At 37.2% G+C, this 16,131-nt stretch overlaps 1 protein-coding gene across 3 annotated transcripts; it reads right to left on the bottom strand.

Moving 5' to 3' along the window:
• Positions 1-691: 691 nt before the first annotated feature.
• Positions 692-15,195, bottom strand: e2f8 (E2F transcription factor 8). Of its 3 annotated transcripts, none has more exons than XM_039749422.1 (14): positions 13,336-15,195; positions 11,946-12,042; positions 11,316-11,582; positions 9,748-9,904; positions 9,324-9,644; positions 8,531-8,692; positions 7,679-7,816; positions 7,352-7,564; positions 7,204-7,273; positions 5,931-6,447; positions 4,210-4,491; positions 3,830-3,965; positions 3,395-3,735; positions 692-2,368 (listed from the first exon to the last, which is right to left on the bottom strand). In XM_039749422.1, the coding sequence occupies exons 2-14, from the start codon at positions 12,033-12,035 to the stop codon at positions 2,195-2,197; spliced, it is 2,868 nt and encodes a 955-aa protein (XP_039605356.1). In that variant the 5' UTR covers positions 12,036-12,042; positions 13,336-15,195; the 3' UTR covers positions 692-2,194. The 3 variants fall into 3 exon arrangements, with proteins under 3 accessions (XP_039605356.1, XP_039605365.1, XP_039605373.1); XM_039749431.1 differs by lacking the exon at positions 13,336-15,195 and adding an exon at positions 12,478-13,267; XM_039749439.1 differs by lacking the exon at positions 11,946-12,042.
• Positions 15,196-16,131: the final 936 nt, after the last annotated feature.

The raw sequence follows: 16,131 nt of genomic DNA, 5'->3' as shown, positions 1-16,131 counted from the left end.
GCTTTTTAAAAAGTCCAAAAACGTTTTGAACATCCCTCTTACATTTACCAAACTTTGGGGTCACTGTTGACATTAAAAAAAAAAACAAAAAAAAAAACCAAAAAACTAAATAATTCCCTTGATTAGATTGGAAGTCCAATTAAAAGCAAAAGTTGGTTGGAACAAAAACCTGCAGCCACCACGGGCCCCCAGGATCGAGTCTGGGCAGCACTGCAGCACTGTGTAGAATGTAGACACGATCACAGCGCTCCTCGATCACCACATGCACACAATAACTCAAAGACCTCCCTCTTCTCCCTTGCACTGGCATTCTCGCCTGGATTCTCTGGAGTGGACTGCATTGTGTTGGGCCGTGCAGCTTCATTTTGCATTGTTCTGGTACTGGAGTCACCATTACTGTGTCACTGACATAACGTCTTGCAGTAGTTACTCAAAAATGTTGCATTTATGAATATCAGTCTTACTTATTCTGCACAACACCTTTGACACCACATTCTATATAACAAAGATTGATAGAATTGTGCTGAAACGGTCGGAGGGAAGCCTACAATTATCAGAAGGCCATCTGGGTAAAGGACAACCATTTGGGAGCAGGATCTCCATCTGCAAGGCAGACACTAACTCCTCAACTACTAGTCAACACTGCTTTACAGTGGAAGGTGGGATATTAGCCTTTTCAAATACATAGAGGCAATATTTATATATTTATTTATTTATATAGCATAAAATGTCTTTACAGTCATAAAATTCAAAATTGACACAAAAGGATAAAAATTTGATCAAAGTTAATAAACAGAAACAAAATGAAAAACTATTTTCCTGTTGTCCTTACCGGCTGCTCTTGCTCAGGGGTCACAGTAACTGTAGTGGGATAGAATGCCAGTTCATCAGAGACCACCCCCCAAACCTTGTCACCTCAACCCCCGACAGTGGGGCACATTGGAGCCCTGATGGAGTTGACATGACATTATTGGGCTGGAACTGGGCCTGAACACATGGAGCCTACAGAAACTGGAGTCTTTTATAAATTTAAAACCTCATTTTCTTTCAGTAATAACTTAAATGACACGAAATGTGGTGCAGTGGCCAAAACAAAACGGTTTGCTGTGTGATCCTGACGAGCAGCCACAACTAAAGGGGTGCAATAAAAATGAATGGACACTTTTAAGAGGTACTTAAACCCACAGTTCTGAATTTATGTCAATGGAAGTGCATACTACTAGCATGTGAATTTATAAATACTAGTCAGTGTGAATCTTGTTCTAGCCAATTAAAAGAACAAATGATAAACACAGATATATACACACATATATATATATAATATATATATATAAAAGTTGTATTTTCCCCAAATAATGAACACCTGTGATAAATTAATGAAATTACAAAGAGCTGGACCAGGCTAATCAAGAAAATACTTTACATAAATACATTTTGTACAGCAACATCAACAGTTTACATGAAAAATACAATTGTGCAATGTTTTACAGTTAAATAGCTACAGATTTGTAAAAAGTTACAATACTTATGGCTCTTTCATAAATGTTTATTTAATACACAGTATAAATGAAGCCTCCATTGCCAAAGCAATGAATTACTGAAGGTAAATTAATTACTCTATATAGTGTATCAAAAAGAATTACCAACAGCAAGAGAACATCCGAGTAATTCATGGAGCTCATGGCTTTGCTCACTACACGGATGTATGGAGGTATCTAAAGGGTACAATTAAACACTGTTGCATGCTCTTGTTGTTTAACTTCAGGAACATATCCAATTATAAATGTGTTTTTAGTTGCAAAATTCTGGAAATATTCTTAAAACATTACTCTAAAATGGCAAAATTCCTAATAAAAACTAAAAACTATACTACATAGCCCCTGAAAAAGTTCTTTTCTGAAATAAATTAAGCTTGTCAATTAATTCATTTTTTAAATGTATGTTACTTCACAAAGGATGTCACTTTAAAGTCATTTTGTAAAAAAGTGTGCTTTACAAATTTTTAAATAGATTGTATAAATCACTTTGGAGCTCAGTTTGCTCTCCAGTTCAATAAGGCACAGCACCAAGTTCAAATTTGTTATCACAACAAAAGTGTGAAACACTGCGGCTCAGGAAGATGACAAACTGAGGTATTTAGTGAGCAAGCAAGCACACACAAGTCTGCTGCTACCGCCACTAACTAACTAACTAACTAACTATCTTCAGAACTAACTTCAAGTTTCCTTTGTGGCACATAAGATGGCCGAGATGTCCGAGGGACAGAAGAACTCACGGTTGCGAGTTGACACGCTGCAGAAACTGGCGTGTGAAAAAAGGCTTCCTTCTGTAAGGATGGCACTCCTTTAGGTGCTGCCAGCACTGGAGACTGTAAAGAAAACAGAATGTTATTAAATTTTAAAAAAGACAAATAGTGCTTTTTAATTAGGATACTTGTGCTTTAAACAAATCCAGTAAGGCTTTTCATGTACTCCAACAGTTTTCACAGTTGAGGTTGATGGGAATAATCCTAATGTTCATGTTTATTTCTTCGTTATAAAGTTCTTTGCTCCTAAGCTTACAACTAATAGTCCTATTTCTGGAAATGTATGATACAGATTAGGATTTGGTGAATTAGTATAGCAGTCCATCAAATAAATTAACTGAACATTCACAATATGACTTTCCAGGGTGAGAAGTTTTCAGATATTCTCTGTAAATTACAACCTAGATTACAGTACTTGGGTGTTGTACCATGTTAGCCATTATGAATGTAGTGAGAAGTTAAGCAAAATGACACCTTTTATTGGCTAACTAAAAAGTTTACAATATCCAAGCTTTCTTATATCTTGCCTGAAGAAGGGGCCAGAGTTGCCTATTAAAAATTAAATATAGCCAATTAAAAAAGGTGTCATTTTGTTCAACCTAGATTATATAAACACAGAGTCGTCATCATCATCTTTCGGCTGCTCCCGTTAGGGGTTGCCACAGCGGATCATCTTCTTCCATATCTTTCTGGCCTCTGCATCTTGTTCTGTTACACCCATCACCCTGCATGTCCTCTCTCACCACATCCACAAACCTAAATTTGAAACACATAAACCAAACTCAAAGCATTCATTTATTTTACGAACCTGACCCTTGCATTAAGGACTCAAGCCAAGCTGGAGTCTATCCTGCCAGGCACTACTCTACATGAGACACCAACTCATCGTATTGCACACTCACACCAACCGTCGTGCAGAATCAGTCATAAATTACACCAATCTTAGAAATCTCAGGGCTACTCAAACTCACTATTCTTAGTCTTGTGATTTTAAATAAAAGTATGACCGTAAGTCAAACCAAACACTAAACCATGAAGGGAATGCAGACCGCTGAAAACCAAAAGATCTCAAAGACATTCAATCCTTACCTGCTGTAAACTCAATAATGTAACAGGCTGCGCAGAAATCTGATGCTGAATAGGTACAGGAGACACTGGCTTAACAAAGATCATCCCTCCTTGCTGAAAACCAAAATGATTTGGAATAGGGCTCACATGCTCTACAGGTGCCTGAATTCCTGGGGAAATTAATCCTAAATTCTGTAGTGTGAAGTTTAGTATAGCTGGACTAGGGCTATTAAGGTGATGGTTTGAAGCCATGGATGGGCTAGACTGATTCATTCGTGGAAATGAAGAAACGGAGACTTTAGACAAAGCAGCACCAGTTGGAGAAGTAAATCTGGCACAATCTGGAGACACTGATGCCATTCCTGCAAAGAGAAAGGAGAAGTTGATTTTTGTTTTTTTTTTATAAAACTATTCAGCTAAATGAACCTGTGGTAAGGCTCAAAACCTAACAAATACCTGTAGTTGGTGATGAGAAAGCCCCGGGGTGTACAACTGAATTGTGTTCAGCCTTTCTTTCTGGATCTAAATCTCCTGAACAACCAAGGACTGACTGTGATGTTAAAGGAATAAGATAGCCAGTAGGTATTAAAGTCTATATTAAAAAAAAAAGAAAAAAAAAAACACTTAAATTTTAGTTAATACTGATGAAGCAGTGTTTCATTGTAAAAGTAGTACTCTCACATGTAAAAGAACAGTGAAATATTTAGTTGCATGTCCAATCAACATACAACACGTCACCAGTGTCCATTTAATGTAACATAGCGAGTATGTAATGTACTGTCCAAGCAGCTTAATGTCATCAAAAAACAAATTACTAAAGAAACCGTAGCACTTACTTCAGCCTGAAGGTGGGCAGGAATTGTGAACGCTGGTATTGAGAAAGTTCTCAGAGGAGTAAGCCCTGCTTCAGCTATGCTGCCTCTCTCTTCATTAGCCAGTAAATATTCCACACTTTTTCCAGCATTCCCTGAAAAATTGTCCTTCACTTCTGGAGTATTAATAAACTCTGGCTCTAAATGCAGAGCCCTAGAAGTAGGCCTGTTTGTTAGGAGACCTTTATGCACTGCAGGATTCTTTTGGCAAGTGTTGTGTTGTTGCTTTTCAGTAGACGACATATCCTATGAGAAGAGGAGACGTAAAAAATGATATACAATGACTTCTTACAGTAGCAGCCAAAAAAAAAAATCCTTCAACCTAATAGATCACTCAAAACCACCATAATGATGTTTCCCCAGATTTACTTCTACAGCCAGAAGCCATTCCACCTGCACTTCAGAACATGTCATGCACCTGAATCTAAGCATGTTTGGATGGCAGACCAACCAGTAAAGTTTGGGTTGCTGTTTGAAGAGGTGTTGGTGATGCCACCTGGCTGTGCTCGTCCTGTAGTCTGTGTGTGAATCTCTGTAGATACAGGGACACTGTGCTGTAAAAGATGGTGCAGTCTACGTGAAAAGTGCTTCGAGTAGCAAGAAAATTACATAATGTGTAATATGTAATAAATTACTACTACTACCACCACCTCCATTTTCTTAACCACAAGAAAGGAAGTAAAATAATTTGGTGGACCACTGCAGGACACATTCATGCACACGCACACACACACAGAGGCCACTTAGCAGTAGCCAAAGACCCTAACATGCTTGTCTCTGGAAGGATGAAGAAAGAAAAAAACACCACACAAAACTACAATAAGAAAAGCCATTGGCAATGGTGCAAATAAATACAACTGTGGATAATGCAGCAGCCCTTTCAATATCACAGTGTTTTTTCTCCTTTTTTCTGACAGCCCAAAGAGCCTTTTGTGACAATGCAGAATAGAAGTAATCAACAACGCAAAAAATAAAACTCTGCATAGTATTTCCTTTGATGACAACATTAGCTAGTATTGGATGCCATACTGTAAGAAAATGAATGGATTGAAGCGCTCAAAACTGTATTCATTGTGGCGTTTGCTGACATCCTGCAGATAAAACAATACAAACTAGGCAACACTTAACTGTGGTTTCAGCCTTCCACCCAGTGATGCGGACAATGAAAGGGCTAAGTCCCATTTAAGAGTTGGTAATAGGACTTGCTGCTATGCACATTTTTAGCAAATGTCATTTTACAGTATACTGTATTTGTGCTATTGTTATGTAGAAGAGTACTGTGCACAGGGGAAAAAAAAACACTTGCACGTTTGCACACTTTTCAAACCTCCGATTAATTCTGATTAACCACTTAACCAAATAATCGATTTAAAAAAAATGGTCAGCTAAAGCTCTATTTAACATAATTATGAATTTTCAATCTACTTTCATTTTATGAACAGTTGGTCTCCAGTATGAAGGTTCATTTAGACCATCCTGGCAGTGTCAGGCAGAAAATAGGATTCAGCCCTGCATGGGATACCATATCAGGGCACACACGCTCACTATTCACAGCAAGAAAATATACAATAAAAACAGAAATTAATCTAACAGTAGTTTTTTTATATGCAAGAAAAAAAAAAAACATTATCCTAAAAAAACATATTTCATCTTTCACTACTACTTAAAACATTTAAAATAATTACCCTATAAGCTGCAGATGTTTGAATTTGAACTTTGGCTTGTTTTGGAGAACTCTCTTCTGGACTCTTCTCAGCAAGAACACGTTTTAAATTTTTGTCTGGTGTGCCAATGTTTTGAAACAGATTTGCACCTTCTGTGTTGATATCTTTTTCATTGGCAGGTGAAGCAGATGTCATGTTTCCACTACATCTGCGAGATGGACTTTCAGAATTTGACAAGTTTTCTCCAAAGGTCATTGATCGCACAGCTAAGCTAGATGGATTGGCCATTGGCCGTACTGATGGAGCATGAAAATAGATTGCATAAGGGCCATTGTTATGGCTTTGAGGTAATAACATTGGAATAAGAGAAGACTGGGCTATAGGTAATGCTGTTTTTAGCTGAAAAGAGTCCGTTGGTGAAGCTATTGTTCCACTGAGTTCTGAAGTTAATACTGGCTTCACTATACCTATCCCGTTGTTTCCTTTTGTCTGTAGCTGATGTTCTACATTTTGTTCATCCAATTTTTGCTTGTCAGACCTAAAAATAGAGAAAAAGAGTATTAAAGTCCATATTAACAAATAAGATCTTTGAACAATCAAAACAAAAATCACTACAAACATAGTACACTGTTTTAAATATACAGAGTTATGTTTCCATAATGTGGTGCAGTATTGGATTCTGTTTTTAATCAGTTTAACTTCTAAACCAAGAATATTAAAATTAGATAATTAAAACACATTACAGTTTTAATAATAGTGACCTATTTCTTAATACTTAACCCTTACAGACATGGTATATTCTACACCTACAAGCACTGATGTTTTCGAATCACATCTTTAACAGCACTACAGTAATATGCATAGAATGAAAATATAAAACTGAAAGGTAAGCACTCTTAGGACATTTACTTATTCAAAGAAACAACCACACAGAAATATATGGAATCAAAATTTGATATTGGAATAATAAATGATTAATAAATTAAAAAAATTAAATAGGATTTCATGGTATGCTGCATCTAAGCACAAAATGAAAAGCACTAGCACTAATGCAGGCCAAAACACAACATTTACATTGAAACAAAATAAAAATGTAACTATTTTACTCTGAAAAGAAACAGTATCAAGTCCATGTACAAGTGGTATGTACTTTTATGCAACAGGAACATCAGATTTCTATATTTCACAGCTGTCAATGTTTTGTGGACTTGATAAGCACTTAAGTTACAAAAGAATTGTTTTACAATTCGTACACAAGATAGAAAAGTATAAAATTTAAATGAAATCAAAATACTTTGTGTATTCTTCAAGTTGAGATTTGCAGACAAAGGGTATTTGGCCAGTGCTGTTCTCGGATGAACAATCTACAAGAAAGAAAAACAAATCAGTTATAAAATGACATCAGAAATAAAGAGTAAAGACTAAACATTTGCAATACTCACTGCATGTTTTCTTCAAAGGTGTGCTGGGTGCAGAATTTATTTTTCTTCTGTCATCATCAATACTTTTGGCCAATTTAATAAGAGATGGGTGTCGAGTAAAGGATTGCTTAGCATTGGAATCAGGAAAAAGGTTTTTAGTGCAATTTTCAATTGAGGATCGAGAATTTAAAGGAGTTGGGTTAACAGAGGTTGTAGCGATCAGAGGATTTGAATCTGCCAAAAAAAAAAACACACTTTACTACTAAATAGGACACGTCTGGTTTAAAAATAATCACTGCTACAAAATAATGAAATGTACAGTGTTCCCTTTGTATTTTCTAAACGTACCCTGTAAACTGGGGAAAGTCTCTGGTCCTGTCCACTTAAACGCTGGCTTTCGTCCCCTCTCCTCGGTAACATGGACCTTTTTTATCAGCTGAAGGCTACTTAATACATTAGCAATGTCATACAGTCTTCTGATTTTAGCTAAAAAGAAGCACATGTTTACATTCAATCATCTTTCTTGACAAATAAAAAACATGCTTAGATAAAATAAAAAGCTTTAAATTGTATAAAGTCAAAGTGATTAACACTACCATCTCACACCTTCAAGAAAATGTTTTTTATTCACAGCCTGGTTTGGATTTAAGACATAAAAGGTTAAGAGTTTTAAATGGGCTACCCCATATACAGTATGTGAGGGTGCCCGGAATGTCACCGTGTTCATTTTTATTTCCCGTCTGCCAGGATCAACAGAAATTTCATCAAATAAGACAAGGGAATGCCTCAAATTTATATATTAAAAAAAAAAAAAAAAGCGCAATACTATGCTCTGTTACAACGAGCCCATTCAACTTTTTACTTGTATGTTTGAATAGCATGCATCACGTCACCAGTCTTTAGTGCCAGGATAAATAATACATTTAAAAAAAAAAAACTATTTTAGTTAATGGCTATGTTTACTAAAAACAATACTAATGTAAAGTGGTTTCTTTCCCAGTAAAACAAATTATGTATAACTGGCTTTTTAATTTTTTTTTATATATATAAATTATGCTACTTTGAAAAGAAGAGAACACAAATCCAAAAGATCAGAAAAACAAGAAAAAAAAAAAAAACCCAACACCACCTTTCATGTATAGTACAAAATCCAGTAACAAACAGCAGTGATCATGGTTAACAGTTAAAAATGTCACTTACTTTTAAATTTACTCTTATCTAAATCCACCACCTGATCTTCCCCAATAAGAATTTTGGCTGCAACTTCTAAGCTTACAATACGAGGCGTTGACACCAAAAAGAGCATTACGAATTTCTGACTCATGACTCTCAAGGATTTGTCCTTCCTGCCATTTACAGAAGCTAAAAAGAAAGGATTACACAGTTAACAGAAGCCACAGACTGACCGACATTTACAATTACCATTAAACGAAACAGAATAACTAAAGGCAGATTTTAATTCTGTTATGATGTCCACACCACTGCAGTTGCGGAATAGTTAGCCATTTTACAGAAAATGGATTCAAGTTCATTTTCCAGCCACGGTGCCTCCTATATGCAATTTGCACATTTTTGTTTCCTCCAACAGTACAAAGACATGCAGTTATGACAGCTACAAAAGAATGGATGTGTGTGTGTGTGTGAGTGAGTGAATGTACCCTGTGATGGAAAGGTACCCCGCATAGATTGACTATGTATCAAATGTAGTGGGAAAAATTCAGCATCGAATAAAGCAGGCTAAAAACATGTATTCATGGGCCATTTTTTGTATAAACTAAATTAAGTTTCTCTTTTATGTTTAAAGATTGTATTTATGTTGCAATTCTTTTTTACACTATATTTTTCACCCATCTGTAGAGCACTGAGCTTATTAGTGGAAACATGTTCAACAACAAACAATTAAATTTGAAAAATGGTTCTTGCAGGTAAAAAAAAAATTAAAATTAAAAATAAATATGTTAACAGCATTCAACACGGGGAGAATTTTACTCACCTGCTTTAAATTCCATTCCAGGAAGTTCTACAAAACACATCTCTTTATGTCCAAAATCTCTCTCGGTCGGTTTGGTTTTAAGGAACACTTTGTTTTCTTTTTCTTCATTATCCGACTCAAATTCTTTCTCAAAATCTTTCTGTTTTATCTGCTGCATTTGTTCTGCATATTGATGCTCCTCTCCAACCTTCTTCAAGGCTGCTAGAGTTTGAATCAAGTTACAACGCCCATGCCAAGTGTAACGGTTTTTAGCAAGCCGACTCACCATATGCAAACTTTCAAGTACATTTACAATATCATAGATCCGTCTTCTTTCTACACCTGTAAGAGACCAAAAATAACTGGATATAATAAAATGACACAAGACATTCTGTTCCTTTTAGAAATGGATTTATATCAAGAAATAACAATAGAAGCAACTTACTTAGCTCTCCTGCTACTTCATCAAGGCAGATATTGTTATTTAGTGCAGGGTTGGGATAATCAGGGTAGCGTGCTAGGAATTTATGACAGAGCAAACCTAAACTCTTTTCTTTTCTACTTGGCTGAAGTTTATCTGGATCATCTTCCATTAGGTTTTCCTAAATAAATAAGGTAAAAAAATCAAATAAAAACTAATAACTTTGACATTAAAGTATTTTCAGAAAATTGAAAATACAGAATCTAAAATATAACTATTACAACACTGATAATGCTTGAACATTAACCATATACTGGATCTTTTAAGTCTCTTATACATTCATTGTTATCTCCATGTTTAGCAGAAAGCTCTCTCACTGCTGAAACTGTATGCCACTGAAGTGCAGTTTAAAAATGGACTTGAAATCGTGCAACTCACAGTTAAACGACAAACAGACTCAAGCAATGCAATCAAATGCAAACAATAAGAGCAGTCGAAAAACTTGGGCAAAAAAATCTAAGAATGTCGACAAATTAAACAAGATAAAAGGCATAGGGGTCAACCAAAGGACAAAGTCAAAACGTGTAATGCAAGAGATCCAAAACACAAGAAAGAAGCAAAATATAGCACAAATGAGACAGATTATCAGTTATACATGTCTCTTCAAGAATAAATGTTTCTGTAACACATGAATGATGCATGGCAGCAAAGTACCTAGCTTACCGTGCTAAAGTTAGTGATTATAATGACTATTGTTCTAGTAAACCAAATACTGTAAAGTGCCTTGAAAAAGGGAAAGCCGCTAGATAAATTGCTGTAAGTCAGTAACCTTCAGAAAGTAAACTGAAATTTTGCATGATGTATGAAACAGTATTTTTGACAGGACAATGCTGCTTGACTGTGACAAGAGTCTACACGGTCTTTGGAAACGCTCACTTATACATCATTTATTTCTATTTGTACAAAAAGGTGTATGACATGGCTCAAACTCCTCTACAAACAATAAAATTACAATTATAACACCCAATAAAAAATTTGAACCCCCATGTTCTTTCTCAGCCATAAGTGAAAACCATTCAGCTGTGCCCCCCCCCACACCCCAAACTGGCTTATACAGAGCAGTGCTGTGAGCAAACTGGAGCCTATCCCCAGCGAGCATCATGTGCAAGGCTGAAACAATCCTTGGACGGGGCACCAGCCCAGTGCAATGTGAAATCAAACAAACACACAGGTGTCAATTTAACAAAGCCAATTCACTCAGCCTGTAAGACTTCAGACAGCGGGAGGAGGCCAGCACACCCACAGGAATCTGACACCAACAAAGGGAGAACATGGGATGTGAATGCTGGTATCTTGTTACAAAGGAAGCAGAGCTACTAAAGTGACCCATTGTATCATATGATCCCAAATTACACAAAAACTCCAACATTTCCTAGATTCAAATAAATATTCATGTATATGTTTAACTAGGTTGCATAAAAAACACACATGAAAAAAAAACAACCAATGCATTGCATTTATCACATCCCAGTAAGAAACTTGCAATTTAAACATAAAGATTATACACTCAAGTTAAAATTTCAAAAAGGTACCTGGCAAACATCTATGGAACCTGTAACTTCCCGATCATCTGCACCCAGTTCCATTTCCCTGTTTCTAATCTCTGGGCTTGCTGCACTGATGAGCATTTTGAGATTTGCTGTGGGAGTCCACGGTTCACAAACAAGAGATTCTTTTCCTTTTGTGGGGGTTGTCAAAGAATCCATATCTTGATTGATTTCTCCAGATACTAAAAGCGAAGTAGATATCTTCAGGGGAGTTCTTTCTGCCCTTGAATGTGGCTCTAAAAATACCATTTCCTGAGTGAAAAAGTTTAACAAAATTATTAACAATTCCAGGCAAGCTTTTAAACAAACTAAATCATAAAAAGTAGCAAAGCAGGATGGGACAATCTGGGGAGGTCAATGGTCTCTCTCAAACTCTGAACCTGCAGTTTATTTAAAATAGTAGAATGCTTCACTTCACAAAAATTAAAACTGATGACGATGGTAACATTTTAAAAATAAAGTGCAGCACTGCACAACACTGTTCAATAATATAGGATACCCATATCACGATCAAATAATTATCCATTTTCTAAATCACATTACTACAAAGGAATAATCGTAATTCAGCATAGACGAGGAACTGTGCTTCCTTTAATGAATTCCAAAGAGCATTACCTTTTCATTTGCACTGCACTGGCCTATGGGATGCGAAGTGCTGCTCTGTTTTTCACTGAAACTCTCCAAACTAAGTACCGTAGTAATCATTTTTTACCTGTAAAGTAAAAAAGCTAATTGCTGGAAAATGCATTTGAGCGTGAAGCACTGTTATTTACCCGTAAAACGTATTACAAATAGCCTTTAACTATGCAATCAGTATGGGTTACGACAAAGTAAAAATCAATTCCTCCTTTACATGCATGCATTTTGTCTTTATGTACACTAAACAAACAAAGTAAAATTCAAGTAAAACTAAGTATTTTATTATTTTTATCACACTGGTAGCTCTTAGTCAATAATTACAGACTAATCTACTAAGCGTTTGCATATCGATTGAAAAACAGGCAAACTAGAAAATACATCGGCAAACATTTTTTAACATGGCTTTAGAAGATACAACTTCTGCAAATTGCAGAAAACAAACTAATCAAAATGAAGGGTGTGCCATATAAATAAAAATAATTAGATTTCAAAGAGTCCGCTCACGGACCTCAAGAATACACGGTCAACTAAAGAGGAGTCCATCAAACACACAGAGCCGGCGCCCATTGGGGCGTGGGAACCAATGAAGAGGGAGCAGGAATTGCGCTCTAAACAAATTAGGCTGTCCCGCGTAGGTAACCCCGTGTTCGAAATATTGGCGCGTAATCCACAATTCACAACAAAATGTCAAAGCGAATACCTGATCGTTTTGTGAGAACTGGTGACTCGTAAGTTTACACGCGATCAACGCGATGGAATGGCAGCCCATGTGGGTGTTATTTTTAATTAATGTATACACCTTTCCTTACTCGATCCGACTGTTCACTTGCATGTAATGGAAGTTTATACGTACTGTAGGAATGTGAAAGTTTTGCCTTGTACAGTTATTTTACTGGAGAACGGACACTTGAGCGGCGTTGAATTAAGATGACCGGTGTTGAATTTATAATTGCTTACAAGATGCAGACTTCAATTAAACAGCCGCCGCCATGCAAGGTCGGTCTGTGAGAGAGAGAGCGCGCGCGCGCGCTGTAGGGTGGGCAGTCGCGACTTCAGCCTCACGGCCAAATTTTAACTCTACCCTTTTCTTGGGTTAAATAAATCGTTCCACTCTCCGAAGCATATTACAAAAACACCAATTATACTTAAAAGTGCGAACAAAACCTATAACGTGGCTTTTCAGACGAGTCAAACGCATGCGTGACGTCAATACAAACTTAGACGCTTGCAGAGACGGATGTTACAATTTAAGTTACAAACTTGCTTAAGTAAACAAAAACTACAATCAGGAACAAATACACCTAAATATAATATTTCTTAGGCCCACTGCGGGACACAAACATTGTTAAACATATAAGCAACTTACCCACTGTAACTGCAGAACTCCTTAGAATACCTCCAAAGGATTTGTGTCCTTTTCACTAGTCAGACTTCTCACGATCTCCACCGTTCAGAAAAACCAAACACAATCGATCCTCAACAGGAACACAAAATGCGCCTGTTTTCTCATACTAGAGACGGCTTATCGATAAATTCTCTAATAGGCAGACGAACCCCGGAGACATACGAAAAATTCTTGTTGAAATATACACCATTATATCTTTTATCGGCGTTTAAAAGCTACCGTCAAGAAATAGTATTAATATTATCCCGCTTGTTGGATGACTATAACTAATCGATAAACTCGCTTGCTTAATCCGGCGGAACTCAAGAAAGTGTTTAAATTTTGGTAAGTAAAAGGATAGCTCCCGCCTTACGTAATTCATTCTGCGCGCGCTGCGCTCCGCCTCTAGACACTGCCCAATCCGACCAACAATCGCGAGTGCATCCAACCAATTAGAGTCGACGAGGAACTTAAACGGATGGAGGGGGTAGCGATTCAAACCCGATTGATCAATCCTACGGATCCCCCCAGCAACTTTTTCTTTTGTATCCAATTAAACCTTTGTCCTCCTTATCAATTAATCGTTTGCTTTTCAGATTGATAAGCTGAAAGTTATTTTTTAAAGTGGATGGCACATGCGGTAACAAATGGTTTAAAGGTACAAATTTACCAATTTCCTATTACCCCCAAACTTTCATAATGGTCGAGACAAGGTTTAAAAATCTGTAATTATAATCCATTTCTCCAACCTCTTGATGGACAATGTTTTCTATAATGTAACTGCGCATGTACAACACAAACAATAATACTTTTGGCTATGATTTATCATTTTCAAACTTTCTCTATACTGTATTTATAGGGTCATTATTACTACGTGTACAAAGCACAATTCTGTATAACTCCAAATTGATTTTGTGGCATGCAAACTGGCAAAACCATGTTATAAATTAATTTACCAACAGTTACCAGTCATCCTGTAATCAACATTAAGGAACCTGTTTTTTTCACTTCCCTGTCACTCCAACTATAAAATATTATTCGAAATTACAAATGACAGAATTCTTTTCTAAAATAGCATTTCATCATATTGTCATAATTCAGGCTTCTAAAGCTAAACAATGGCAGCAGGTTTAACAGTCACGCTGTAAGAGCCGACGGTTGGGTTCAAACACAATCTCCGTGGAGTTTACACGTTCTTTCCTTATTCGAGTCGGTCCTGCTGCCCCAGAAGCCCAGAACATACGGGACTGGTTAATGGAGGACCATAAATTGTCCTAAGTATACGTGAATGGGAGCTGCGATGTATTGGCGTCCCGTCCACGTCTGGTGCCTGCCTCACGCTCCATTCTGTGTTAAAACTCGGACTCGGCTGGCCGCTTTACGTTAGCTCCACGGTGGTTCCCCCGAACATTGTAATGTCTGTATATAATAATATACCCTTTTTAAGCATATTGTAGCACGATAAAATGGCATGGCCTTTCCCTATATCGTACATGACGAAACGATTATCTCCGCCTGGGACTTCTGCATACATCACCAATTAATCCTTTATACTATTTGGAGGCCTTCTGCTTCACAGCTTCACAAACTACACCAGAGTTGTTAGTTTATCTCGGCACCGACTGTCAAGCACGAAATACTGAAGCATGCCATGTTTCCCCTTTGCAGTTTGTCCTTGCAACCTCCTCCGTTTCAGCGGGTAACCCTGGCGAACTGCGCACATTTTACGTCAGCACGTTTCGAGTATTTGAGTCGTATTTTCTATGAAGTGTAGTCAGAATTCCTTAAAATGCCCAGATTTTCAAGCCTTCTATCTTCAAAACTTTTAAAGCCAAAATGGACGGCTCGTGACGTAACGCGGAGGGCAAGTCTTACAAATGGGTGTGGTTTAAGAAAGTCTTCGTATTGTCATGCGCACAGAGTATTGCGAAATTCTTCCTTACCTGTGCGAGCAACTTATAAGCAAGCACTTCGACTGTCTCCGGCGTCATGATAAATACAGGATTCCATTTTATTTAACACGGAGGTTAAATCGTCTTAGGTGACGTACCCCTTATATGGAGTAAGATGGTCAAGGAGAACTTCAGGGACATATGAATGCCTGCGCAATAGGGGCAGATGTAATGTGCCCAAAAGTGTAAACCCCTATTCAACAAAGGGCCCCCCATGAGATTCTATGTAATTCCTCGTTTTCCACCATATATGGAATCTTCTATACACAAATGAGGGCACTGTTACTGCAGGGACATTACTACAGCACTATATTCATAAATTGATGCTAGGGAAGGATAAGATTATATGTAACATTTTTTAAACATGCATATTACAGAATTAACTGTTTTACACTTTTTCAGCTAAAGGTTATGGCACCCCACAGCCCATTCCAAGACTTGCAGCCTATACAAGGGCATATACTCATTCTGTTGAGTGTTACCCATTAACCCATAAAGGGATATCTTGGGGGGCTGGGGGTTTGTGGACATTGAGAAGGCAAAATGGTTTCATCATCTGATCTTCTATAGCACAGGTACAGATTTCTTAAGTGTAGAGAAACATTGGTTGTTACAGGACCAACTGTCTTCTCTGCCATACCATATAAATACTGTGGAGGTTCATCTATAGGCAGTGTCAGTGCTGGGTTATTTTACAGGCTAGGCCAAGCTTATTCAGTGGGCCAATCGAATGTACGTTAGCTAACCCTTGTGGCTAGGTTTTTCCCCTTAATGGTGGTGCCGGCCCTGGTTTTATCACAAAGCACTATATGTAAGTATAAAATCC

Source organism: Polypterus senegalus, chromosome 1, assembly GCF_016835505.1.
Source record: "Polypterus senegalus isolate Bchr_013 chromosome 1, ASM1683550v1, whole genome shotgun sequence".
NCBI lineage: Eukaryota > Metazoa > Chordata > Cladistia > Polypteriformes > Polypteridae > Polypterus > Polypterus senegalus.
The sequence above is the reverse complement of the archived record's forward strand: the minus strand, read 5'-3'. Positions and strand labels throughout refer to the sequence as shown.